This window comes from Myotis nattereri, assembly GCF_964212035.1.
Source record: "Myotis nattereri genome assembly, chromosome: X".
In the NCBI taxonomy this organism is placed as follows: Eukaryota; Metazoa; Chordata; class Mammalia; order Chiroptera; family Vespertilionidae; genus Myotis; species Myotis nattereri.
Genome location: NC_138078.1, coordinates 52,462,264 through 52,483,078, shown reverse-complemented (window position 1 = coordinate 52,483,078; position 20,815 = coordinate 52,462,264). Strand labels below are relative to the sequence as shown.

At 41.0% G+C, this 20,815-nt stretch overlaps 1 protein-coding gene across 2 annotated transcripts in view; it reads right to left on the bottom strand.

Moving 5' to 3' along the window:
- Positions 1 to 20,239, bottom strand: part of TAF1 (TATA-box binding protein associated factor 1) — an 83,446-nt gene extending 63,207 nt beyond the window's left edge. Inside the window, exons 1-16 of one of the 2 annotated variants that reach the window (XM_081080852.1) lie at positions 20,059 to 20,239; positions 18,916 to 19,030; positions 18,665 to 18,781; positions 11,115 to 11,237; positions 8,919 to 9,160; positions 8,313 to 8,531; positions 7,502 to 7,720; positions 6,949 to 7,156; positions 5,020 to 5,196; positions 4,298 to 4,425; positions 4,093 to 4,200; positions 3,798 to 3,971; positions 3,177 to 3,350; positions 2,634 to 2,738; positions 476 to 676; positions 173 to 314 (exon numbers count right to left, since the gene is read on the bottom strand). In XM_081080852.1, coding sequence (XP_080936978.1) covers positions 173 to 314; positions 476 to 676; positions 2,634 to 2,738; positions 3,177 to 3,350; positions 3,798 to 3,971; positions 4,093 to 4,200; positions 4,298 to 4,425; positions 5,020 to 5,196; positions 6,949 to 7,156; positions 7,502 to 7,720; positions 8,313 to 8,531; positions 8,919 to 9,160; positions 11,115 to 11,237; positions 18,665 to 18,781; positions 18,916 to 19,030; positions 20,059 to 20,238 — 2,632 coding nt within the window. In that variant the 5' untranslated portion in view covers position 20,239. The remainder of the gene's footprint in view (positions 1 to 172; positions 315 to 475; positions 677 to 2,633; positions 2,739 to 3,176; positions 3,351 to 3,797; positions 3,972 to 4,092; positions 4,201 to 4,297; positions 4,426 to 5,019; positions 5,197 to 6,948; positions 7,157 to 7,501; positions 7,721 to 8,312; positions 8,532 to 8,918; positions 9,161 to 11,114; positions 11,238 to 18,664; positions 18,782 to 18,915; positions 19,031 to 20,058) is intronic. The other variant, XM_081080853.1, reaches the window with a different exon arrangement.
- Between the last annotated feature and the right edge of the window lie 576 nt (positions 20,240 to 20,815).

The window sequence follows — 20,815 nt, the reverse complement described above, 5'->3', positions numbered from 1 at the left end:
AGGGAAATCAAAATGCAATCCCAGCTTCCATAAGTAAAAGATCTGCTACCTCCTCCTTTTGATGACTATCAATTTCTATTTTATTAGCCGTATGCTTATTCTTTAACTAAAAGCCCTAATTCCTTTTTTGGAAAGAGGCAGAAAGGACAAATAATCAGTCACAACTGATGACCTGTGCGTTTGAAGTCAGCACAGAGCTTTAGCCTCTTCCGGATGCTGCTTTCTGAATGAGAGGGAAAGGCTTTTTTTATATCTTCCATTCGGATCCGCCTTGGCCGATCTGCACTCTTCCAGAAGAGGCGGTAAATAAAAACCTGCCCAACAAACCAAATTTTTTTTATGTGGCAAAGTAAAGAATAACAGTCACCAGGAACCCTCCCTCTACTACACCCGTTTTGATTTTTCCTGATGTGCCCCCAAATACACATACCCTTTTATGTGTATCCTGATCCCCTCCTTATCCTCTCCTTCTTACCTGGAGAAAATCTCGAATATGTGTATTGGCCCTTTTGGAGTTGGGCCCAGGAACTTCAAACAAGGGGCACTGCTGGCCAACCACAAAGATATCCACTAATTCCCGAATGTAGTAACCTTGCCTTGTCCGAATGATAAGGAAATCAGTTTCTGGCATCTTATGAAGATAAATTGGGGCACGAAAAAGATTGTTCTCAAACGCCTAACAAAAGTAAAAACACAAAAATTATATATATATATATATATATATATATATATACACACACACACAAACACACACACACATACATACACACACACACCCACCCCTAGGAAATTTAGTCAATAAAGGAAAACCAGTAATTTGCTCTCATCCCCATTATGCCATCCACCCAGCAATATAAACAAATTATAATATGGAACATCAAATGGGATTAGACAGATAATTTCCCCCCACTGGTTATTTTTAAAAATCAGTAGTGGGGAAACCATAGGATTTGGATTCAAATGACATTGACTGATCTGCTACTCTTCACTATATGATGTCAGATAAGTTAATATCTCTAGCTTAATTTTCCTCATATACAAAACTGAGAAATTGAAAAAGCCTAACACCTTACCAGATTGCTACAAAGATTACATATGAAAATCACTTTAAAAACTAACAAGTACTATGCTATCTACCCTAGACCCCAGCATAGACCCTGACATAATACAAGTGAGATCAAAACATTTGTTAAATAATTCTTTAAAAACCAACAAAAACAACTAATAAAATAGAAAGTGTGCTAGAAAACACATTAAACACATAAGACAAAAACATTTGAGCTTGTTTAAGTAGCAGCCAGATAGGATCACCTATAACAAGAAGCCTGTGATTTTAAGGAAAGACTTCTCAGAAAATCAGAAAAATGGGACAGAAAGATCTTCAATATATGGGTATGATAAGAAAATTATAAATGTGAAATGTAGAGAGAAAAAAACTATACAAGATAAAAAAAAAAGTATCTTTAAGAAACTACAAAAGCCACAAATGAAGGGGATGGATTGATTGAAAATCTCAAAAGGAAGTTACAAGATGAGAATGCCAGGAACAATATAAAAATTACTAGAGGCCCGGTGCACAAAAATTCATGCACTCGGGGGGCGGGGAGGGGGAGGCCTTCCCTCAGCCCGACCTGCGCCCTCTTGCAGTCCAGGACCCCTTGGGGGATGCCCAACTGACGGCTTAGGCCTGCTCCCTGGGGGAATCAGGCCTAAGCTGGCAGTTAGACATCCCTCTGGCAGCCCAGGAACCATTAGTCAGACATCCTTAGCACTGCCACAGAGGCAGGAGAGGCTCCCTCTACCGCCCCTGTGCCGGCCAGCCATGAGCCGGCTTCTGGCTGAGCGGCAGGCACTCCCTCTGTGGAAGCACACTGACTACCAGGGGGCAGCTCCTGAGTTGAGCGTCTGCCCCCTGGTGGTCAATGTGTGTCATAGTGACTGGTCATTCTGCCGTTAGGGCCAATTTGCATATTACCCTTTTATTATATAAGATACTCAAAATATGGTGGAAAATGGACTATAGATGTAAAGGATAAAGAAAAAAAGGCTTTGAAGAGGCTTTAGAAAAATAAACAACAATAATAATGAACTCAGTACAAGAGTAGGGAAAATATTAAGATTGCTAAGATAAAAGGAGTGGAGAAAAAAAAGGAAAGTGCTAGAGATTTCCTCACATGACACTTCCCCTTAATAAAATATGTAAAAGGTAGGTTACCAGAGGGCCTGTCTACATCTATCAGAACAAAGGGGGTAAAAAAACAACACTTTACTATGTGGCTGAGGACTATAACGTTCAGGTGTGGTTCAATACTCAAAATGACAACTAATACAATTAAAACATACCAATTTTGCACATACAAAATTAACTACAGTAAATTATCAATCCAAGGTTGATTTGCCTATGCCACCCAGATGCTTCTGGACTTCTTATCCAGTGTGTCTTTTCAAAAAACTATTTTAAATTTATTTTATGAATGGCATGATTAGGAGCCAGTTTTAATAAAAAGATCAAAACATTATTTGGATTATAATGAACTTGCCCATATTTGGTGTAAGAGTAGTTATTTGAGATTACTAGCTACTTATTTGTCAATTTCCTTAGGAAAGAATTATAACAGGAAAGAATTCCTCACCTGCAGCAACTGGCCAGGATGGAGAGAGCCCAGAAAAGGAGAGGTATGGCAGTAAACAGTTTCTCCATATTTACAATCTGGGGCCCCAGGATCTTTTCCAGGTTTCTATAAGGAACACAGCAGACCCAGTCACTACCACAGAATATTATCAATAAACCTGCAAAATTAATTCATGAGCATGGCATTTTACTAATATTATGAACTACAAAAAGATACCATTCTTTTCTCTCAAGAAGTTTATAGTATAAAAAAGACAAAATATATGTTCACAGATTTTTTAAAAATACATATATATTATTGATTTTTTTACAAAGAGGAAGGGAGAGGGATAGAGAGTTAGAAACATCGATGAGAGAGAAACATCGATCAGCTGCCTCCTGCACAACCCCTACTGGGGATATGCCCGCAACCAAGGTATATGCCCTTGACTGGAATCAAACCTGGGACCCTTCAGTCCGCAGGCCAATGCTCTATCCACTGAGCCAAACCGGCCAGGGCAATGTTCACAGATTATTAATAAAGATATTCTGAGCAGAGACTCACCCGCTTATAATAGTTTTTTATCTTGGTTGCCATGCCAACCTGCATCATTAATGGTCCATTTTCCTCACTGTATTCTGCTAGAATAAGATCTCCATCTTTGCCTGTGAGGTCCTGAGATGTGCGCATAAAAAACATCTCTCCACCACCTGAAGCTTGCCTCTCTTGTTCTCTCATCTGCCCAGAACAAAGAAATACAGTCCAGCTCCTCATAGAATAATACACATTGACATAGCTCATTCCAAGACAATGACACCAAAAACAATTTACCTTGCCTTTTCTTCAATTTAATTGAAAAAAAATTCAAACACATAAGCATTTATTATCCCACATCCTAGATACAAATGTTTATATTTTTGCCATGTTTTACCTATAACTATCTCTCTACAGATTTTGCTGAACCACTTTTGAAAGCTGCAGTCATCATTGACACTTCACGCTTAAGTATTTTCACATGCATCTCCTAAGAATAAGGATATTCTCCTAAATACCAAAAACATTCTATCACATCTGAGAAAATAAACAATAATCCCCTAATATCATCTAATATCCAGTCCATTTCCCCAATTAATACTTTAATGTTAACTTTTATAACTATTTTTTCTAAATAGGATTCAATCATACCTTAGCCTTCTTTTTTATGTGCTTTAGCAAGGGTTGGACTGAGTGGGGACCTGGCTGAGACAATGCCCCAAAGGAGTACTTCTTCAGAGCTGGGCGATGGAATTGCCGGAGTTTGATGGGCCCCATATGGGTGGGAAAGAAGGGCTGCCGTAATTCCACAGCAGGAATTGAGTGCTAAGACAGAAAATACAAGGATTCAAATTAAATACTAACTCCAACCTCGGCAAAATTGACTCATATGCCCCATCAGAACAAAGCAGTGATTCCCATCCTCCACAGAAAAAAATGCTTTTACCTGGATAATATTTCCTCCAAAAGTGCCTCGAAGACCCTGTTGCTTGGGATAGTAATATTCATCATTGGAGAGATTCCACGGATCTTTCACTTCTGGCTGAGACATGTTCTAATGACAGGTCATCAAATAAACCTTAGTCAGACTCCCTTTCTCCATTACCTTTCTTTGTTCTTCGAAACACTAGCACCCTTTTCCCTTCACTAACCTGCTGTGGTTCCTCCTTGATGACTCCTGTTTTCCCTAAGAGAATTCGACTCTTCTTTAGAGATGATTCCTTTTTATTCTCCTTGGAGGGGGAGTTAGATGTGGCCTCTTCCTTCTCATCAGGAATTTCTGAGGATGAAACAAAATCACTCTGGAGTTGCTATCTCTGAAGATTCACCTTCCTACTGATGGATGACCTTGCATTCCGAACCAGATCTCTTACCCCACCCCAGACCATATCTACTGCATGATTCACTCTAACCCAGCAGTTCTCAACCTGTGGGTCGAGACTCCTCTGGGGGTCGAACAACCCTTTCACAGGGGTCGCCTAAGACCATCAGAAAACACATATATAATTATATATTGTTTTTGTGACTAATCACTATGCATTAATTATGTTCAATTTCTAACAATGAAGTTGGGGTCACCACATGAGGAACTGTATTAAAGGGTCGCCGCATTAGGAAGGTTGAGAACCACTGCTCTAACCAAACTATACTCCTGACATATCCAAAGTACTACTTTCCAACATTTCTACCTTATGTGTTTTCCCTAAACAATACACAAATATCAGAAACTGACTACAACTTTGATCTCTCAAGTTGCTACCTAGAAGCTTCTAGATTTGACCTTCCCAAAACTTTTGGTTTATTCCTGCTCTTTGACATTAGCTGCAAGCTGTCAATTATGAAAGAGGAACACTGGTCCCTGCCAGTATCATACCCAAAATGAGATTCTCATCATTGGGATCAAGTGTCAAAACAGGAGGCTCCAACAGCCAGGGCATGGCCTGAGCATCCCAAATAATGTTGTCCTCCCAACGTCCATACACCAGCTCCTCATTGTCAATGGGAAAAATGGAGTACCAAGGCTTATCATCATCCAGGGTGGCTGCAAAACCTAGTCAAAACAGAACACTCAATAGCAGACAAAACATTTATGTTCCTTTCAATCATGATTCTAGCAAAAGGAAAAGGAGCATATGTTAGTAAAGTTAATCATATGACTGAAAAGTTACTCATGGTACTGAAAAGAAACATAATAGAGTGTATTTCTCATTTTAATAAAATGTTGCAGACAAAAAGTGTTCAGTGCAGTATTTTTGTAATAGTCAAAATATGAATGACCAAATAAAGGACTGGTTAAATTATGGTAATAAATAATATGGTAAAATATGCTAATGGTGATAAATTAGAAATATAATAATCTTTGGTAAGTTATCAAAACATCCATATAAGAATACTATACAACCAATAAAGCATTTAGATAGAATGGAAAGAAGGAAAAGATTCTTTCTTAGATTTGAAAATAAGACATTTTTTTATTTTCCTCTAAATTATAAAAGTTATCCAGGTTAACTAAGAAAAATTTGGAAAATAGAAAGTTATAAGGAAGAAAACTGAAGTTTGTGATATTACAAACCACAAATCACCACTATAAACCCTATAGTATATATTCTTTTAGTCAGCTTTCCACATTTATATAGTTGTGTTTTTTTTTTTCATTTACAAACAGGGTATTAAATGTTACTTCATATTTTTTCCAGTAGGGGGCATGCAAGAGTCAGCTGATCCATGTTTCTCTCTCATCGATGTTTCTAACTATCCCTCTCCCCTCCTCTCTGTAATAAATCAATAAAATATATTTTTAAAAAATAATAAAAAAAAATGAGCTTCCCATGTCATTAAACATTTCTGTGAAGAACTTTGAATGACATAGAATATTTATGTTAAGAGAAAAGCACAACATAAAAAACTGTACCTACAGAGATTAGCTTACCTACATACACACAAAGACAGAAAATCAAAAACAAAATACACCAAAAAGTGGATAGGATTACCAGTGATTTTTTTAAAATATATTTTATTGATTTTTTACAGAGAGGAAGGGAGAGGGAGAGAGTTAGAAACATCGACCAGCTGCCTCCTGCACACTCCCTACTGGGGATGTGCCTGCAACCAAGGCGCATGCCCTTGACCGGAATCGAACCTGGGACCCCTCAGTCCGCGAGCTGATGCTCCATCCACTGAGCCAAACCGGTCAGGGCTACCAGTGATTTTTTTAAAATATATTTTTATTGATTTCAGAGAGGAAGGGAGAGGGAAAGAGAGATAGAAACATCAATGATGAGAATCATTGATCGGCTGCCTCCTGCACGCCCCGTACTGGGGATGGAGCCTGCAACCTGGGCATGTGCCCTCGACCAGAATCGAACCTGGGACCCTTCAGTTCACAGGCCGACGCTCTGTCCACTGAGCCAAACCAATCAGGGCAGATTACCAGTGATTTTTGATACTGTATTGCATTTTCAAAGTTTTCTACATGGCATATGATTTTTGTGCATATTTAAGAAGAGAAAAAGCAAATTCTAGAATGATACAGACAAAGGGGCTTTGGAAACAAAAATAGACTATAAAGATAAAGAATCATTATAGCTCAGAAAGATCTTTAACTTGAAAGTGGTTTTCATATTTTTCTAATGATGATTCCCATCCTAGCTTATTAATCAGTATAAAAAACTATTACCAGAATCAGAGTTCAGATCCAAAACATTTCACTATACCTCAGCAGCAGCAAAGCTCACAGCTAAGCCCACTTAGGATTACTGAGATGCAGGGCAGTGTGCTGGACACAGCTGGCAAGGAAGCATACCTTGCTGAACATTGTAAGCCATGGCATTTCTAGTCATGCTGGAAGGAAGCCAGCCTGCCAAGCTTGCACGCTGAGGTTTTGTCCCTTTGTGTTTGACATCCTCCCCATCCCAGATGATATCATCCTCCCAATGCAGTTGTGTCACCATCAGGAAGTTTTCATCAGCCAGAAGATCAGTGCCACTGCTTTCCTCAAATTTCCTAAAGTCCTGTAGAAGCAGGGAAGGAACAACAAATTCCTGAATGGTCATGTGTCAAAGTTCCCACTCCAAATCCCACATCACATACATCAAATATGGACCTTGACTTGAAAGAAAAACCTGATAATGAAGGAGTATCTGCCTCCTACTCTTAGTCTAGTATAGCACTCATTTCACAAACAGAATTCTTGCAATGGGTCCTAGTTGCCAGGGTGATATACCATACCAAGCAAAAGGCTTAGACACATAAATTTCCCACCAAAGAAACCCTACCCAATATCTTCCCAATTGAAAAGTAAAACTGATAGGACCTTCGGCACACTGATTCTTTTCTTACATACCAGTATTGCTTACCTCTATCATTCTACCTTTTATCACAGGTTCATGTTCCATCTTTCTCAGTTTGAAGCCATAGTCAAACCCACTGCCATCTTCAGGGACGCCCAGCATATCATACCACAGTCGGGCAGGCCCATAACGCCACTCAGCTACTCTTGGTTTGGTATCTGTCACTTTATCTATATCTCCAGTAGACTGGGAAAACTTGGACTCCACAGGAGCCATCATTGTGATCTGCAACAGATTAAGTAGAAGGGGAAGAGGCTTTCCTAACCACAGATGTCCTAAGAGGAGTCATAAGGATACTTCTTGAACAGAACTGGAGTTACAATTAGAATACAAATAATGAAAGTATATCACGGCACACTGCCTATCATTTAAACTTTCTTTTTTTTTTTAAATATATTGATTTTTTACAGAGAGGGAGAGAGATAGAGTTAGAAACATCGATGAGAGAGAAACATCGATCAGCTGCCTCCTGCACATCTCCTACTGGGGATACGCCTGCAACCCAGGTACATGCCCTTGACCGGAATCGAACCTGGGACCTTTCAGTCCGCAGGCCGACGCTCTATCCACTGAGCCAAACCAGTTTCGGCCATTTAAACTTTCTTATTCACCAATGTGTATATTACCATTTGCCTGCCCCCAATACTTTTCCATTACAATAGAGAAGGAACAGCCACTGGGATTGAACCCATCATTACTTTCTGATAATCAGCATAGGACTCAGCCTGCTAAGATGTTATATCCAATTTAGACATGAGCTAGGGAGAACTCTTTTGTCCCCTTATAAGTCTTAATCCCAGGTCTCTATTTTGCCTACTTCATCATCAGAGAGACACTGCTCTGGAGGTGGTGGTGGAGCATAGTCGTAGATCCATAAAGACTTCTGGTTGACTTCTGATTCTACTGAGCACTCCACCTCCTGAATCTGGTCTTCCTGTATCAGCTCACGGTGCTTCTTTTTCCTCTTTCTCCGAGCACTCCGCCAAACAGATGGGACATTTTTTCCTGGTCCAAAAAGACGTAGGAAGCGTAACACCTAGAACACAGAACATTTTACTATGTCAGAGACTCATGTCAGATAGAAAACAGCAGCATCTGGGTCTGAAAATTCCCTTGAGGGGTCTATTCAACCGTCAGAGAGGGATTAAGGAGTGCTGAATTCAGATTTATAACTCTATCCAAAAAAGTAAAGTGTCTCTTAATAATTTGAACTAGTTCAAGACAACAAAGACAATTTATAGTGAGAACTATATAAATCACATGTACTACAATGTACACAACTTTTTTAAAAGACCTGATACAATGTCATTGAATAGGGAAACCTTTAGATCTTATCCATTCTATACTCAGCATTTTAACAACAGAATTCAGTATTGAGAAGAGGTCAGTGGTTTTCAATGTAGATATTCTCCATAGAAAGTACCTTCCCAGGCCGAAATTCTGGGAAAAGTTCTGTGACACTCGGCAACAGCTTGGTAGCATCATGCTGCATAATCCCAGCCAATGGTAGGGTCAGCTTTCCATCCTCAGATTCTGCCTGTGTTGCTTCCTGAGGTCCCATCTCAGATTCTGAGTCAGAGGAACTACTGAAGTCCACTTTTTCTGAGGCCAAAGAGGAAGGGGCAATGATGGAGGGCAAGATGATGCCTTCTCCATCTTCAGACACTGCAACAAGGAAGAAAAACCCCCTTGGCATGTAACTGTGAGCATATTTCCTCAAATTCAGCCAACACCAACTCCAGGTACTATGCATGGCTCAGTGGCAGGGGATATAGTTCCAAGCACCCAAATTACTAACAGTATGCAACCCAGAAAATTCATTCCAACTCAGTATCTCCCACCATCCCCAACTCACCTTGTACCTGGTACCCTAGGGTTGTGATGAGAGAAAACAAACACTATTACTACATTTACTACTTTCTGTAAGTATGTCAGGTTAAAGGAATATTACCAATAGCAAACTTATATAACACTTTTATACCAGTCAAGCCTTACCATGTCCAGTTCAGGGACCCATAGCTAGAAAAAAAACTTTAAGTCCACAAGATAATGAAATTATTTAGCATAAAATAACATATCACATAAAGTTAACCAATGCTATTTAGCCTGCAGACTAAAAAGGAAATGACTTAAAGCTCTAATAGGAGAAATTTAGGTTAACATAAACCTCAAAATACAGGAAGATCAAACACACTGCTCTTCCCAATCTACTGTTGCAGATATAAAAATAGGTGAGAGGATCCCTGAAGACCCTGCCTTTGAAATATCTGAACCTGATAGCTAGCTCTCTATGATCCATATACATTTTAGGGTGCCTTACCTATTTAACTATTTCTTTTCAAGAGAATCATCTAAAGAACAAGTAGTTTCCAAATACCAGTATGCAGATCAATTGCTTCAGAAATTACTCTGGGAATGCCTTGAAATTAATGGGGTCTACCCCAGATCTTCTAAATCACACTTTCCAGGGGACAGTCAGAAATCTGTATTTTTAAAAAGACTTGCGGTGATTCTGATAGGCAGGCAGATTTGAGAACCACTGACCCAAACATTTCCTTAAATGCATGCTAAATACTGCCGTCAAACATTTTAAAAGTAAAACTTCCCTTTAATATGGAAATTTAAAATTTTTATGAATTAGTTCTGGAAGTTATAACCTGTCCCAGCAACTTAATTTTTTTTTTTTTCACATGGAAAAAATACGATTTTTATTGCTGAAATTACAAATATTTTTTCGTTTGAATGGACAGAAATTCTCAGTATTAAGTCCCAAGCTTCTAGAGATCAGTTAGCCAGTGTTAATACTTTTATTTCTTTTCCTTGGTTAAAAAGAAAGGATTCAGTCTGCGGGTGACACTATAAAGAATCCACCCCCCAACCCTGGAGTACCCCTCACAAGCCAGACATCAGCGTTCACAAATGACCTCTTCACACAACTGCTTTTGAAGAAGTTGCCACCAGACTCCTGCATCACCCGCCTGACTCATGTAAAGCCATTCTGCAGTGATTCAGAGACAAACTGTTGTTATTATTTGGGTATCGCTGTCCAAACGTGCGGCGTCACACGAAGGACTGAGTACCTGCAAGTACCTGAGGCTGAAGCTCCATGCAGACAACAAGGATCGGAAAGCAGATCCGAGTATGTAGGGCGGTGCATGTTGATCAGGCCTCGCTCACCTTTCATGAAGCTGTTCCAATCCCCCCCCCCCCCCCCCCCGTAACAACGCTGGCAGGAAGCAGCTCTAAAGCCCACGCCCAGTCAGGACAGGCTGATGTGACACGTGATCGTCCAGTTTAAAGAGTCACAAATGTGCGATTTCCCCGTCGGGACAGACCCTCTGGAAGCATTCTAGGGATGGACACTGCAGAGAAGGGCTCCCCACATACAGCAGTCCCCCACAGGTGAGGGTGATCTTTTAGGACTGCATCCTGCAAGGAACCGCATTAGGAATTCTTACACATCGCTGTGTTTCTCGGAGCCTCCTTACAAAGACTTCCCTCCCCGCTCGCGTTCCCACAGGCACCAGCAACTTAATTTTAACAGCCCCCTATGTGTGCCAAAGCCTGGACTTAGGAATGGAACTTGCTACTTAGACAAAAGTAGACTGTCTCTGCTTACCACCAGTAATAGCATCCTGGTCCTTATCCTTCTTTAATGGTCCTGGGGGTGGAGGTGGAGGAGGCATCAACTTGCAATCAATGTCTTCACAATCAGCATCATAGTCATCATCATCATCATATTCTACTAAAAACAAGGTGATCTCAATACCCAGAATGTCAGAAAATAACCCTGAACTCCCTTGTCATTCAAGATTTTAAAGTACCACATAAAGCACTATGCAAATTCCTTAAAAACACACAGAAGATGCAGCTTCTGCCTTCAGAAAGAGATGATGTGATATCACTAAATGCTGTAACACTACATACTAGGTGTACCAGTTAATGCGGATTTTTTTCAATAGATGGAGTTACACATATGTTGATATATATGCAATTTGAAATGTATGCTACTTTGTTGTATTGACAGCAAGCTTCAAAACTTCATATGTCAAATTTGCTGAAGGTGTTAACATCATAGATACCTTTACGCTTAAAAATGTCGAATTTCGAAATATGCCGAGGAGAAACTAAGATGGCGGCATAGATAAACACCGGGAAATTGCTGCCTCCCACAACAATTGAAAAATCTTCTAGGAACACAAAACGGACATCATCCAGAACTACAGGAAGGCTGGCTGAGTGGAAATTCTACAACTAGAAGGAAAGAAAAGCACACTGAGAGCCAGAGGAGCTGCGGAAGTAAAGTGCAGAGGTACGGAGGCTCGCACGCACGGAAAGGGGCTGGCACCTGAGGACGCGGCTGTCTTTTTGAATCTGGAGGGAGTCACAAGCTCCCGACGGCTCTGAACTCCGGTTCCAGGAAGTCTCTGGGGACCCAGGACTCATACGGGGAGAAACTGGACTGTCTGGCAGCGGGCGAACTTGAGGGCGGCTTTCCCTCAGAGGTGCTTGCAGCTGTTACCAGGACACTGAGAAGCGCGACTCCTTAGGGCAGGGCTAAGGATCCGCCATAGCTGCTTGCTCCGCCCTTTGATTCCTTGAGACCCCGCCCCACCCAGGCTGCAGCAGAGGCTTTTGCATATGAATGCCCCGGCCCTTTGCAACCTGATAATTACCTAACTGCAGCCTGGCCAGACAGACCCAAAACTTCCAAGAGAAGGCCCAAGGCCCCACAGCGGCTTGCATTGCTTCACAGCTGAGCCTCATCAGGGCACCTCCAAACTCCAAAAAAGGAAGGGGAATCTGCAGTTCTCTTCGTAGCTCCTGCTGTGTAACCTCAGGCAGAGGCTAAATTAGCACCTCCTTAGATCCAAGAGCCAGTGTACCCAGTGGTCAGAGGGGGACCATCCAGATCACAATGCCTCAGATCCATAAGGGACACACTCAGGGTGCAGACTCAGTGAGCACCAAAACCCCACTGAAGTAAGTCTTGCCCCAGAAGGGTGTCTTCAGCACAGAAGTTCTCCCACTGCAGACACAGCTGATTCTCACTGCCAATTGGCCTGGAGGTCAATTCATCCCAGTGATCCTACAACAACCAAGGCATAACTACAACAAGACTGTGCACAAAGCCCACAAGGGGGTGCACCAAGAGTGTCCACCTCAGGTAACTGGGGAGGCTGAGACACTGGGCCCTACAGGACACCTAGCACAGAAAGCCACTCTATCAACACAGGGAAGCAGCCAAAATGTGGAGACAAAGAAACAGGTCACAAATGGCAGAAATGGAGGAAAGCAAACGCCTGGATATAGAGTTCAAGGCCACGTTTATAAGGTTTTTCAAGAATTTTATGGAAACCGCCGATAAATTTAGTGAGTCCCTTAATAAGCACAGTGAGACCCTGGAGGACATGAAAAAGGACCAACTAGAAATTAAGCATACACTGACTGAAATAAAGAATAATTTACAGAGATCCAACAGCAGACAAGAGGATCCCAAGAATCAAGTCAAAGATTTGAAATACGAAGAAACAAAAAATACCCAACCGAAAAAGAAAAAAGAAAAGAGATTCCAAAAATATGAAGATAGTGTAAGGAGCCTCTGGGACAACTTCAAGCGTACCAACATCAGAATTATAGGGGTACCAGAAGAAGAGAGAAGGCAAGATATTGAAAACCTATTTGAAGAAATAATGACAGAAAACTTCCCCTACCTGGTCAAAGAAATAGACTTACAAGTCCAGGAAGCGCAGAGAACCCCAAACAAAAGGAATCCAAAGAGGACCACACCAAGACACATCATCATTAAAATGCCAAGAGCAAAAGCAAAGAGAGAATCTTAAAAGCAGCAAGAGAAAAACAGTCAGTTACCTACAAGGGAGTACCCATACGACTGTCAGCTGATTTCTCAACAGAAACCATGCAGGCCAGAAGAGAGTGGCAAGAAATATTCAAAGTGATGAATAGCAAGAACCTGCAACCAAGATTACTTTATCCAGCAAAGCTATCATTCAGAATAGAAGGTCAGATAAAGAGCTTCACAGATAAGAAAAAGCTAAAGGAGTTCATCACCACCAAACCAGTATTATATGAAATGCTGAAAGGTATTCTTTAAGAAGAGAAAGAAGAAAAAGGAACTCTTACCATTTGCCACAGCATGGATGGAACTGGAGAGCGGGTAAATACCACATGATCTCACTCATTTGTGGGATATAATGAACAACATAAACTGATGAACAAGGACTGATCCAGAGATGGAGAGGCATTGATTGGACTGTCGGGCCTTGGAAGGAAGGTAGGGGAGGGTGGGGGTAAGGGGGAAAGATCAACCAAAGGACTTACATGCAAGCATATAGGCCTAACCAATGGACACGGACAACGGGGGGGTGAGGGCATGGGGGGGGGGTAGAGGGTAACGTGGGGACAAGGACACATATGTAATATCTTAATCAATAAAAATATATTAAAAAAATGTCGAATTTCATGCCAAAAAAAGAGCATTTGCGGGAAGTTTTAATTCATTATTTTGCAAAAAAAGTTATCGTATACTTCGGGAAGCTTATGGTGAACATGTTCCATCTCAAGATACTTGTGAGTGCTGGTTTAAACGCTTTAAAAGTGATTTCGATGTGAAAGACAAAGAACGTCCAGGTCAACCAAAAAAGTTCGAAGACCAACAATTACAAGCATTATTGGATGAAGATGTGTGTCAAACTCAAAAACAACTTGCAAAAGATTAAACGTTGCTCAGAGAACAATTTCCAATCCATTTACAAGCAATAGGAAAGATTTTAAAGGAAGGAAAATGGGTGCCCCAACAACTGAACGAAAGACAAACAGAAAACTGGAAAGTCATTAGTAAAATGTTGCTTCAATGGCACAAAAGAAAGTCTTTTTTGCATAGAATTGTGACTGGCAATGAAAAGTGGATTTATTTTGAGAATCCCAAATGCACAAAATCATGGGTTGATCCAGGTCAACCATCAACATCAACTGCAAGGCCAAATCGCTTCGGAAAGAAGACAATGCTCTGTGTTTGGTGGGATCAGGAAGGTGTGGTGTATTATGAGCTTCTCAAACCAGGTGAACCCGTTAATACTGATCACTACCGACAACAAATAATCAATTTGAACCACGCTTTGATCGTGAAACAACCAGAATGGGCCAGAAGACACAGCAAAGTAATTTTGCTTCATGATGAGGCACCATCACACACTTCAAAACCAGTTAAAGACACGTTAAAAGATCTTGCCTGGGAAGTATTAACCTACCCACCGTATTCACCAGACCTTGCTCCTTCAGATTACCACTTGTTCTGATCAATGGCACACGCACTTTCTGAGCAGCACTTCAAAACATACGAAGAAGTGGAAAATTGGGTCTCTGAATGGTTTGCCTCAAAACAAGAAAAGTTCTATTGGGACGGTATCCACAAATTACCTGAAAGATGGGGGAAATGTGTAGCTAGCGATGGACATTACTTTGTGTAAAGCATTTTTGATGTTTCTCTTGAAATTATAGTGTTTTCTTTGATTATAAAATCCGCCATTATTAACCAGTACACCTAGTATAACTCTTATTGGTGAGGGAGCTCGCAAGAATTGCTTGAAACCTTTGCTCCTGCTCCTGATCAAATCCTATTTTATTTATTTTCACCCTAATGAATCTCAGAATTGAATTTAACATTCTGTCAGTTTCCTTAAAGACAGGACTTTCTTCTCTCCTCCCAAGTCTGACACATTTTTTTTTTCTGTCTACCTTCTGCAGTTTATTATTTTCAATGGCATCACTCAACACTTGGTCCTGAACACTCTACTTTTATTCCTCTACACACTTTCCATTCCCTGTTCTCAACAATCACCTTTTCCAGATTTAACCCAAATCTACGTCTTGCCCTGACATACCCCCTATACAATTGCAACACATGTCCTGCTGCCTAAAGAACCTTCCCACTCAGATATTCAAACTGCATCTCATATCACACTGAAATATCCTTCACCTCTTTTAAAATCCCTTTGGTTACTATCAATACCACCTCCATCCTCATTTCCTGAGCTTATAATTTGTCTCCTACACCAACCCCTTGCCAACACACCTTTTCTAATCAATCATTAATAGTCATTATAGCAATGTCCATTTATTGAGCTCCCATAATGTGCTAGGTTATTTGTAGCCATTTTATCTATAATCCTCCCAATAATGCAACAATGTAGAATTATTCTGAGATACAGAAGTTAAGCAACTTAGGATCATATGGTTTTAAGTGACAAAGTCAGAATTCAAGCCTGGTTTAACAACAGAGCCTGTACTCTTTCCAACACATTTCCTCACACACCAAGCCCACGGATCCTTTTTCAGCAACTCTCAAGCTTGAACCTGCCTATCATTTTCTGATACTGTCACTCTAGTCCTTGATAAATCTAGCCTGCAAGAACAATCTCCAAGTAATCTCCAAGCAGCTCTGCCCCTTTACCCTTTTTCTAAACAAATCCCCAAAGTATTAACTATCACTTTTCATTTTCACTTAGGAAGGCGACTAACATTAACAGAGATCTATCATTACACTGTATTATGTAGAGTCTTTCACACTGATAATGAACTTAAATTTCCCCACCAAAAGCCCTATTAATGGGGTAGGTATTATCACCTTCACTGCAGACAGAAAAACTGAGGGATTATTACAAATGAGAAGACCATGATGACAAATGGTTAACAGGCTTATGATGGTGAACACTTCATTAAGTAAATAAATTTTGAAACACTATGTTATACATCTGAAACTAATATAATATTGTATGTCAACTATAATTTAAACACATAAATAAATACAGCCCTGGCTAGATGAAAACAAAAACAAAAACAAATGAGAAGTCCAAACTTCAGAGAATAAGCAACTTTCCCAGGGGCAAACTAAATATGGAGTTGGGATTTGAACCTATGATATGCTGACTCCAAAGTCCATTTTCTTTTCATTATACCACCCTACCTCTTACTTAGAGCAGTGGTTCTCAACCTTGGCTGCACATTAGAATCACCTGGGAATCTTTTTAAAATCCTGATTTCTGGGCCTCATCCTCCGGAAATTCTGTTTCTTTGTTATGGGGTGGGGCCACAACATTAGTAAACAAATATACAGAATTTCCGAAGGATGAGGCCCAGAAATCAGGATTTTAAAAAGATTCCCAGGTGATTCTAATGTGCAGCCAAGGTTGAGAACCACTGCTTTAAGGCATCAATTCCCAAGTAAAACATACAAAAAGGTGCCATCAAATTGTTCTATCCTTGGTTCTTGCTATTTGGCAGTGTTTACCATTCCTTTCAAGAAAATCTGCTGGTCAAATTCCCCCACACACGATTTCTATTTTCAAACCTTTAGACAAGCCATGTTTCCAAACCAATATGCCCTGCTGCTTCCGCTCCATTAAACGTCTTTCAAAAATTTTACTTAAAATTCACCTGTGAAGCCTTTTCTAATGACCTCCACCCACTTCCAATTATTACAAAGAAACACCCTTGGAAATCAAGCTGTGTGAAGAGGCCAATGCCAGGGAAAGAGGAAGCTACAAGCATAGATAAAGGCATCCTCAGAGGACAAAGGAACTTAGAAAAGAACATGTCAGAGTACTCAGACTCTACCTAATGCAGCATAATCCTTTCCAGGTCAGCTCATAAAATCCAACTAGGAAACCCCCACCTACCCTCTTCCTTACCATCCATAGCCAAGACAATACATCTACCTGAAAAGTACAACATCCTCTGAAAATCAGAGCTGCTACCACCTTTCCCTTAGCGTATGTCAGGATGCTCAAAAATAATAGTTATGGCCCAGCCAGTGTGGCTCAGTGGTTGAACGTCAACCTGTGAACCAGGAGGTCACGAGTTCAATTCCCAATCAGGGCATATGTCTGGGTTGTGGGCTGGATCCCCCGTGTGGGGCATACAGGAGGCAGCCAATCAATGATTCTCTCTCATCATTGATGTTTCTCTCTCTCCCTCTCTGAAATCAATAAAAATATATTTTTTAAAAATAACAGTTATGCTATATGACATAGCTATTTTGGCAGCTCCTCAAAATTAAATATAACACTCTATACAAAAACATGAGCTTGTAGCTGATTTATGTCTTATGATGAATAATTCTGCTTTGCATTCATTTATCCCACCTTCCCCAAATGATAACAATATCCCTGAAGGTGTAAGGCCTATATTTTTTATTTTTCTGGGTTATTCCTTCTGCCTGTGGTGCAGTTAATTCTCTTTATACAAGCAGCATTCAAATCCATTAACTGGCCCTGAAGAAACTAAATTCAAGTACTTACCAAGGTTTTATCTACATTTCTCAGCAGCCTGAAATCTAATTCAAAGAGGTGAACAACGAGCAACTTCATATAAAAATTTCAAGGAGGAAGAGGTAGTGTGGGGCTGAGGAAAGCATGAACTATGACCTAGATTCTAGACCACAGAACTGAGCTCAAGATCAGAATATGGATTTTATTATCTTTGTACCATACTGTCCATCACAGTTTATAGCACATGGCAGGTGCTCAATCAAAGTCTAATAAACTGAGTTGCTGAATTAGTCCAGGTCTGCCACTAGCTAACTGTAGAACTTTTAATAAAGTTCCACATTTTATTAAAGTTCTCTAATATTCAAGTTTTACTAATCTATGATGAGATTAAGAATAATTAATCACTAAGACTCCTTCCAACTCTGACATGATAGTATAATGCAGCACATTACATATGTGGTAAGCATTAAGTGCATTATGTAAGCATATAGGTAGTTAGTGATTAACAGAAGTTGAGCCAATAAATACATGTGGTCATTGATATGACATTGTAGCCTTAATCCTTCCTTAAGGACAAAGACTGAGTTTAGATAGCATCTAAAACAGTACCATGAATGCTTTAGCAACTGAAATACCAGATGATAACAGGGAAGTATCATCCTTACTTAACATTCATCAAGAATTTGGGATTAACCAGTATGAGAAATAAAAGCCTGAGGATGGCGACATACGCTGCCCCAGAGCTGAGCTCAAAAAGGGAGAGAAGCAGAATGAAAGCACAGAGGGCAAGAACAATGACAGAAACCACATATAGAAACAAATTGGACTACACAGCAAGAAAATGCACTGGAATGCTCTGATGATGACACCAAAGAATCACCTGAGTGGCAAAGGGGCTGCAAGCTCCCCATTGTTTGCTGGTATCTTCGACTTTCATCTTCTGCTACCTCACTGATGTCTGAATAGTCCACAGCATCTTCTGTGCTCCTGATCCATCCTGTAAGTAAAAGCAGGAGGACAGAGCTCAACAAAGAGCCAACTCTCACTCCCTTAGGTAATTCCCATGGAAAAGTACATGTATAGTAAGTAGCCAGCCTCCTCCCCCGCCTTGCTCCCCATGACCCACTTCACCTTCATCATTTACCAGAGCACCGTCATTCCCAGTCAATTCTTCATTCGCCGTGAGTTCAGTGATCAGGCTGCCCAGACCTAAAGCCCCCAAGCCTGCCAAGTGCTTCTTACACTCCTGAAAAAGTCAGCACCAGAAGGAAGACAACAACTAAACTCAAGCTTCCCACACCACAAGGCTTATTTCCCTGGTCTGCATAGCTACAAATACACAAGAAAAATTACTATGTTGCATGCTAAAAGGAGCATCCATCACATTCAAGACTGTAAGGACATCTTCCTTCCACTAAACTCCACGCTGATCAGACCTTTATTAACATATGCCCAATTTCATCACCATGTTTTAAAGTAACATAAGCAAAGATAATTTAAAGAACCACCACCAAAACTAAATTAATGGAACAGTAGTTCTATGAATAAAAGCTAAGGAAACTGAGGTCATGTTGGATTAAAGAAAACAAGGCAAGAACTTTTTTTTGCTAACGTGTGTGTGTTGAAGGGGAGGAGGAATATTGGTCAATTATTTCCTCCAAGATAAAATGAATCTAAATACAAGTTACTGAGTGTCAGTTGGGCACGTGAAACAATTTAATTTCATGGATGTCAGGGAACACTGGGGAAACTACCCAAGAGGTGCACGGGGACCACAAAAGGTCTGCCCCAGATAGTTTGAACACTCATGTCCTAAGAAGTGGGTCCTAACCACATGATCTCTTGCCGGTTCTGTTCAGCCCTCTAGCTCTAGCTCTAGAGCCATTTCAGTGCAGCCATGTCAGAAAGCAGGCAATTTCAAGAATCCCCAAGAAGGTTCTCATAAAAACGGTTTGAAAGCAACTTCACTAGAAGCTAAGCTGCTATTTTTCCTGCTGCCTGATCAGGAAAGTTATTTCCAAAGCCACCCACATCAGCACCCCTTAACTTACGGGGGCTTGCCTACCATTCTCTCTGCTCCCCACCCTCGCCCAGAACTGAGCCCCTCACTCTACGTTACTGCACGCTCTACTAGGCTGCTATCTGCTTGTCGTTCCCTCTCCTCCAACGCTAACATTACCCTCTGTTCTCGGGTCCTAAGCACCCTCTACTCTTCTCCACTTCCTCTCCTTAGTCGCACCACTCCCAGACCTAAGCCCAAGCCAATCCCCTCACATCGTCCAAGACGCTTTCCCCCTCCAGCTGCCCGGCTCCATTGATGTTGCCGAAAAGGAATCCAGTTAAAGAAAATGGGCAGCCCCCTGTAGAATCTTCATCGCTGTCCGTGTCTGACATGATGGCGGCCGTGGCACCCGCAGCGGCTGCGGGAACCTGCAAATCCCTGCTTGGACCCATGTACCGGATATACGAATATTAGTCGCCCAGAAGTGACTCACGGTACTCCCTGACCTTACCCGCCCCTACCGGAAACGAAATAAGAGGGGGGGGGGGAGGGGGAATGACCCGGAAGGACCGGTTTTCCTACATGAAAGTAGAATTGGTGTTACTACTTTACTAACGGACTTTGATTCGACCATAGACGATCAGGAGGCTGGATATCTAGAAAGCGATTGGCCAAAGAAAATGTTCGGTCCTGCCCCTTACATTTACCTGCGCAGGAGCATTCTCATTGCACCGGATCTTCCACCAATCGGAAGGAGTGGCCTGGGTCACGTGGCTACGTCAGGTCACACGTTAGACAGTACACGGAAGTAAGGATGAGAACTGGTGGTGTTTGTGTGCTGTCCGCCAATTCATCGTTCAGTCCCAAAGAGAAATCAGCTGTAAATTGCACTGTGCCAGAGGTACCTTTGTAAGTTGGTTGTTTTGACATTTCCCCTCACAAATGGGTTTTTCCCTCCATTTTATTTAGGAAAATGTGAAAGTAAAGCATGAGTAAAATGAGCAGCCGAACCTTCACCTAGATTCACAG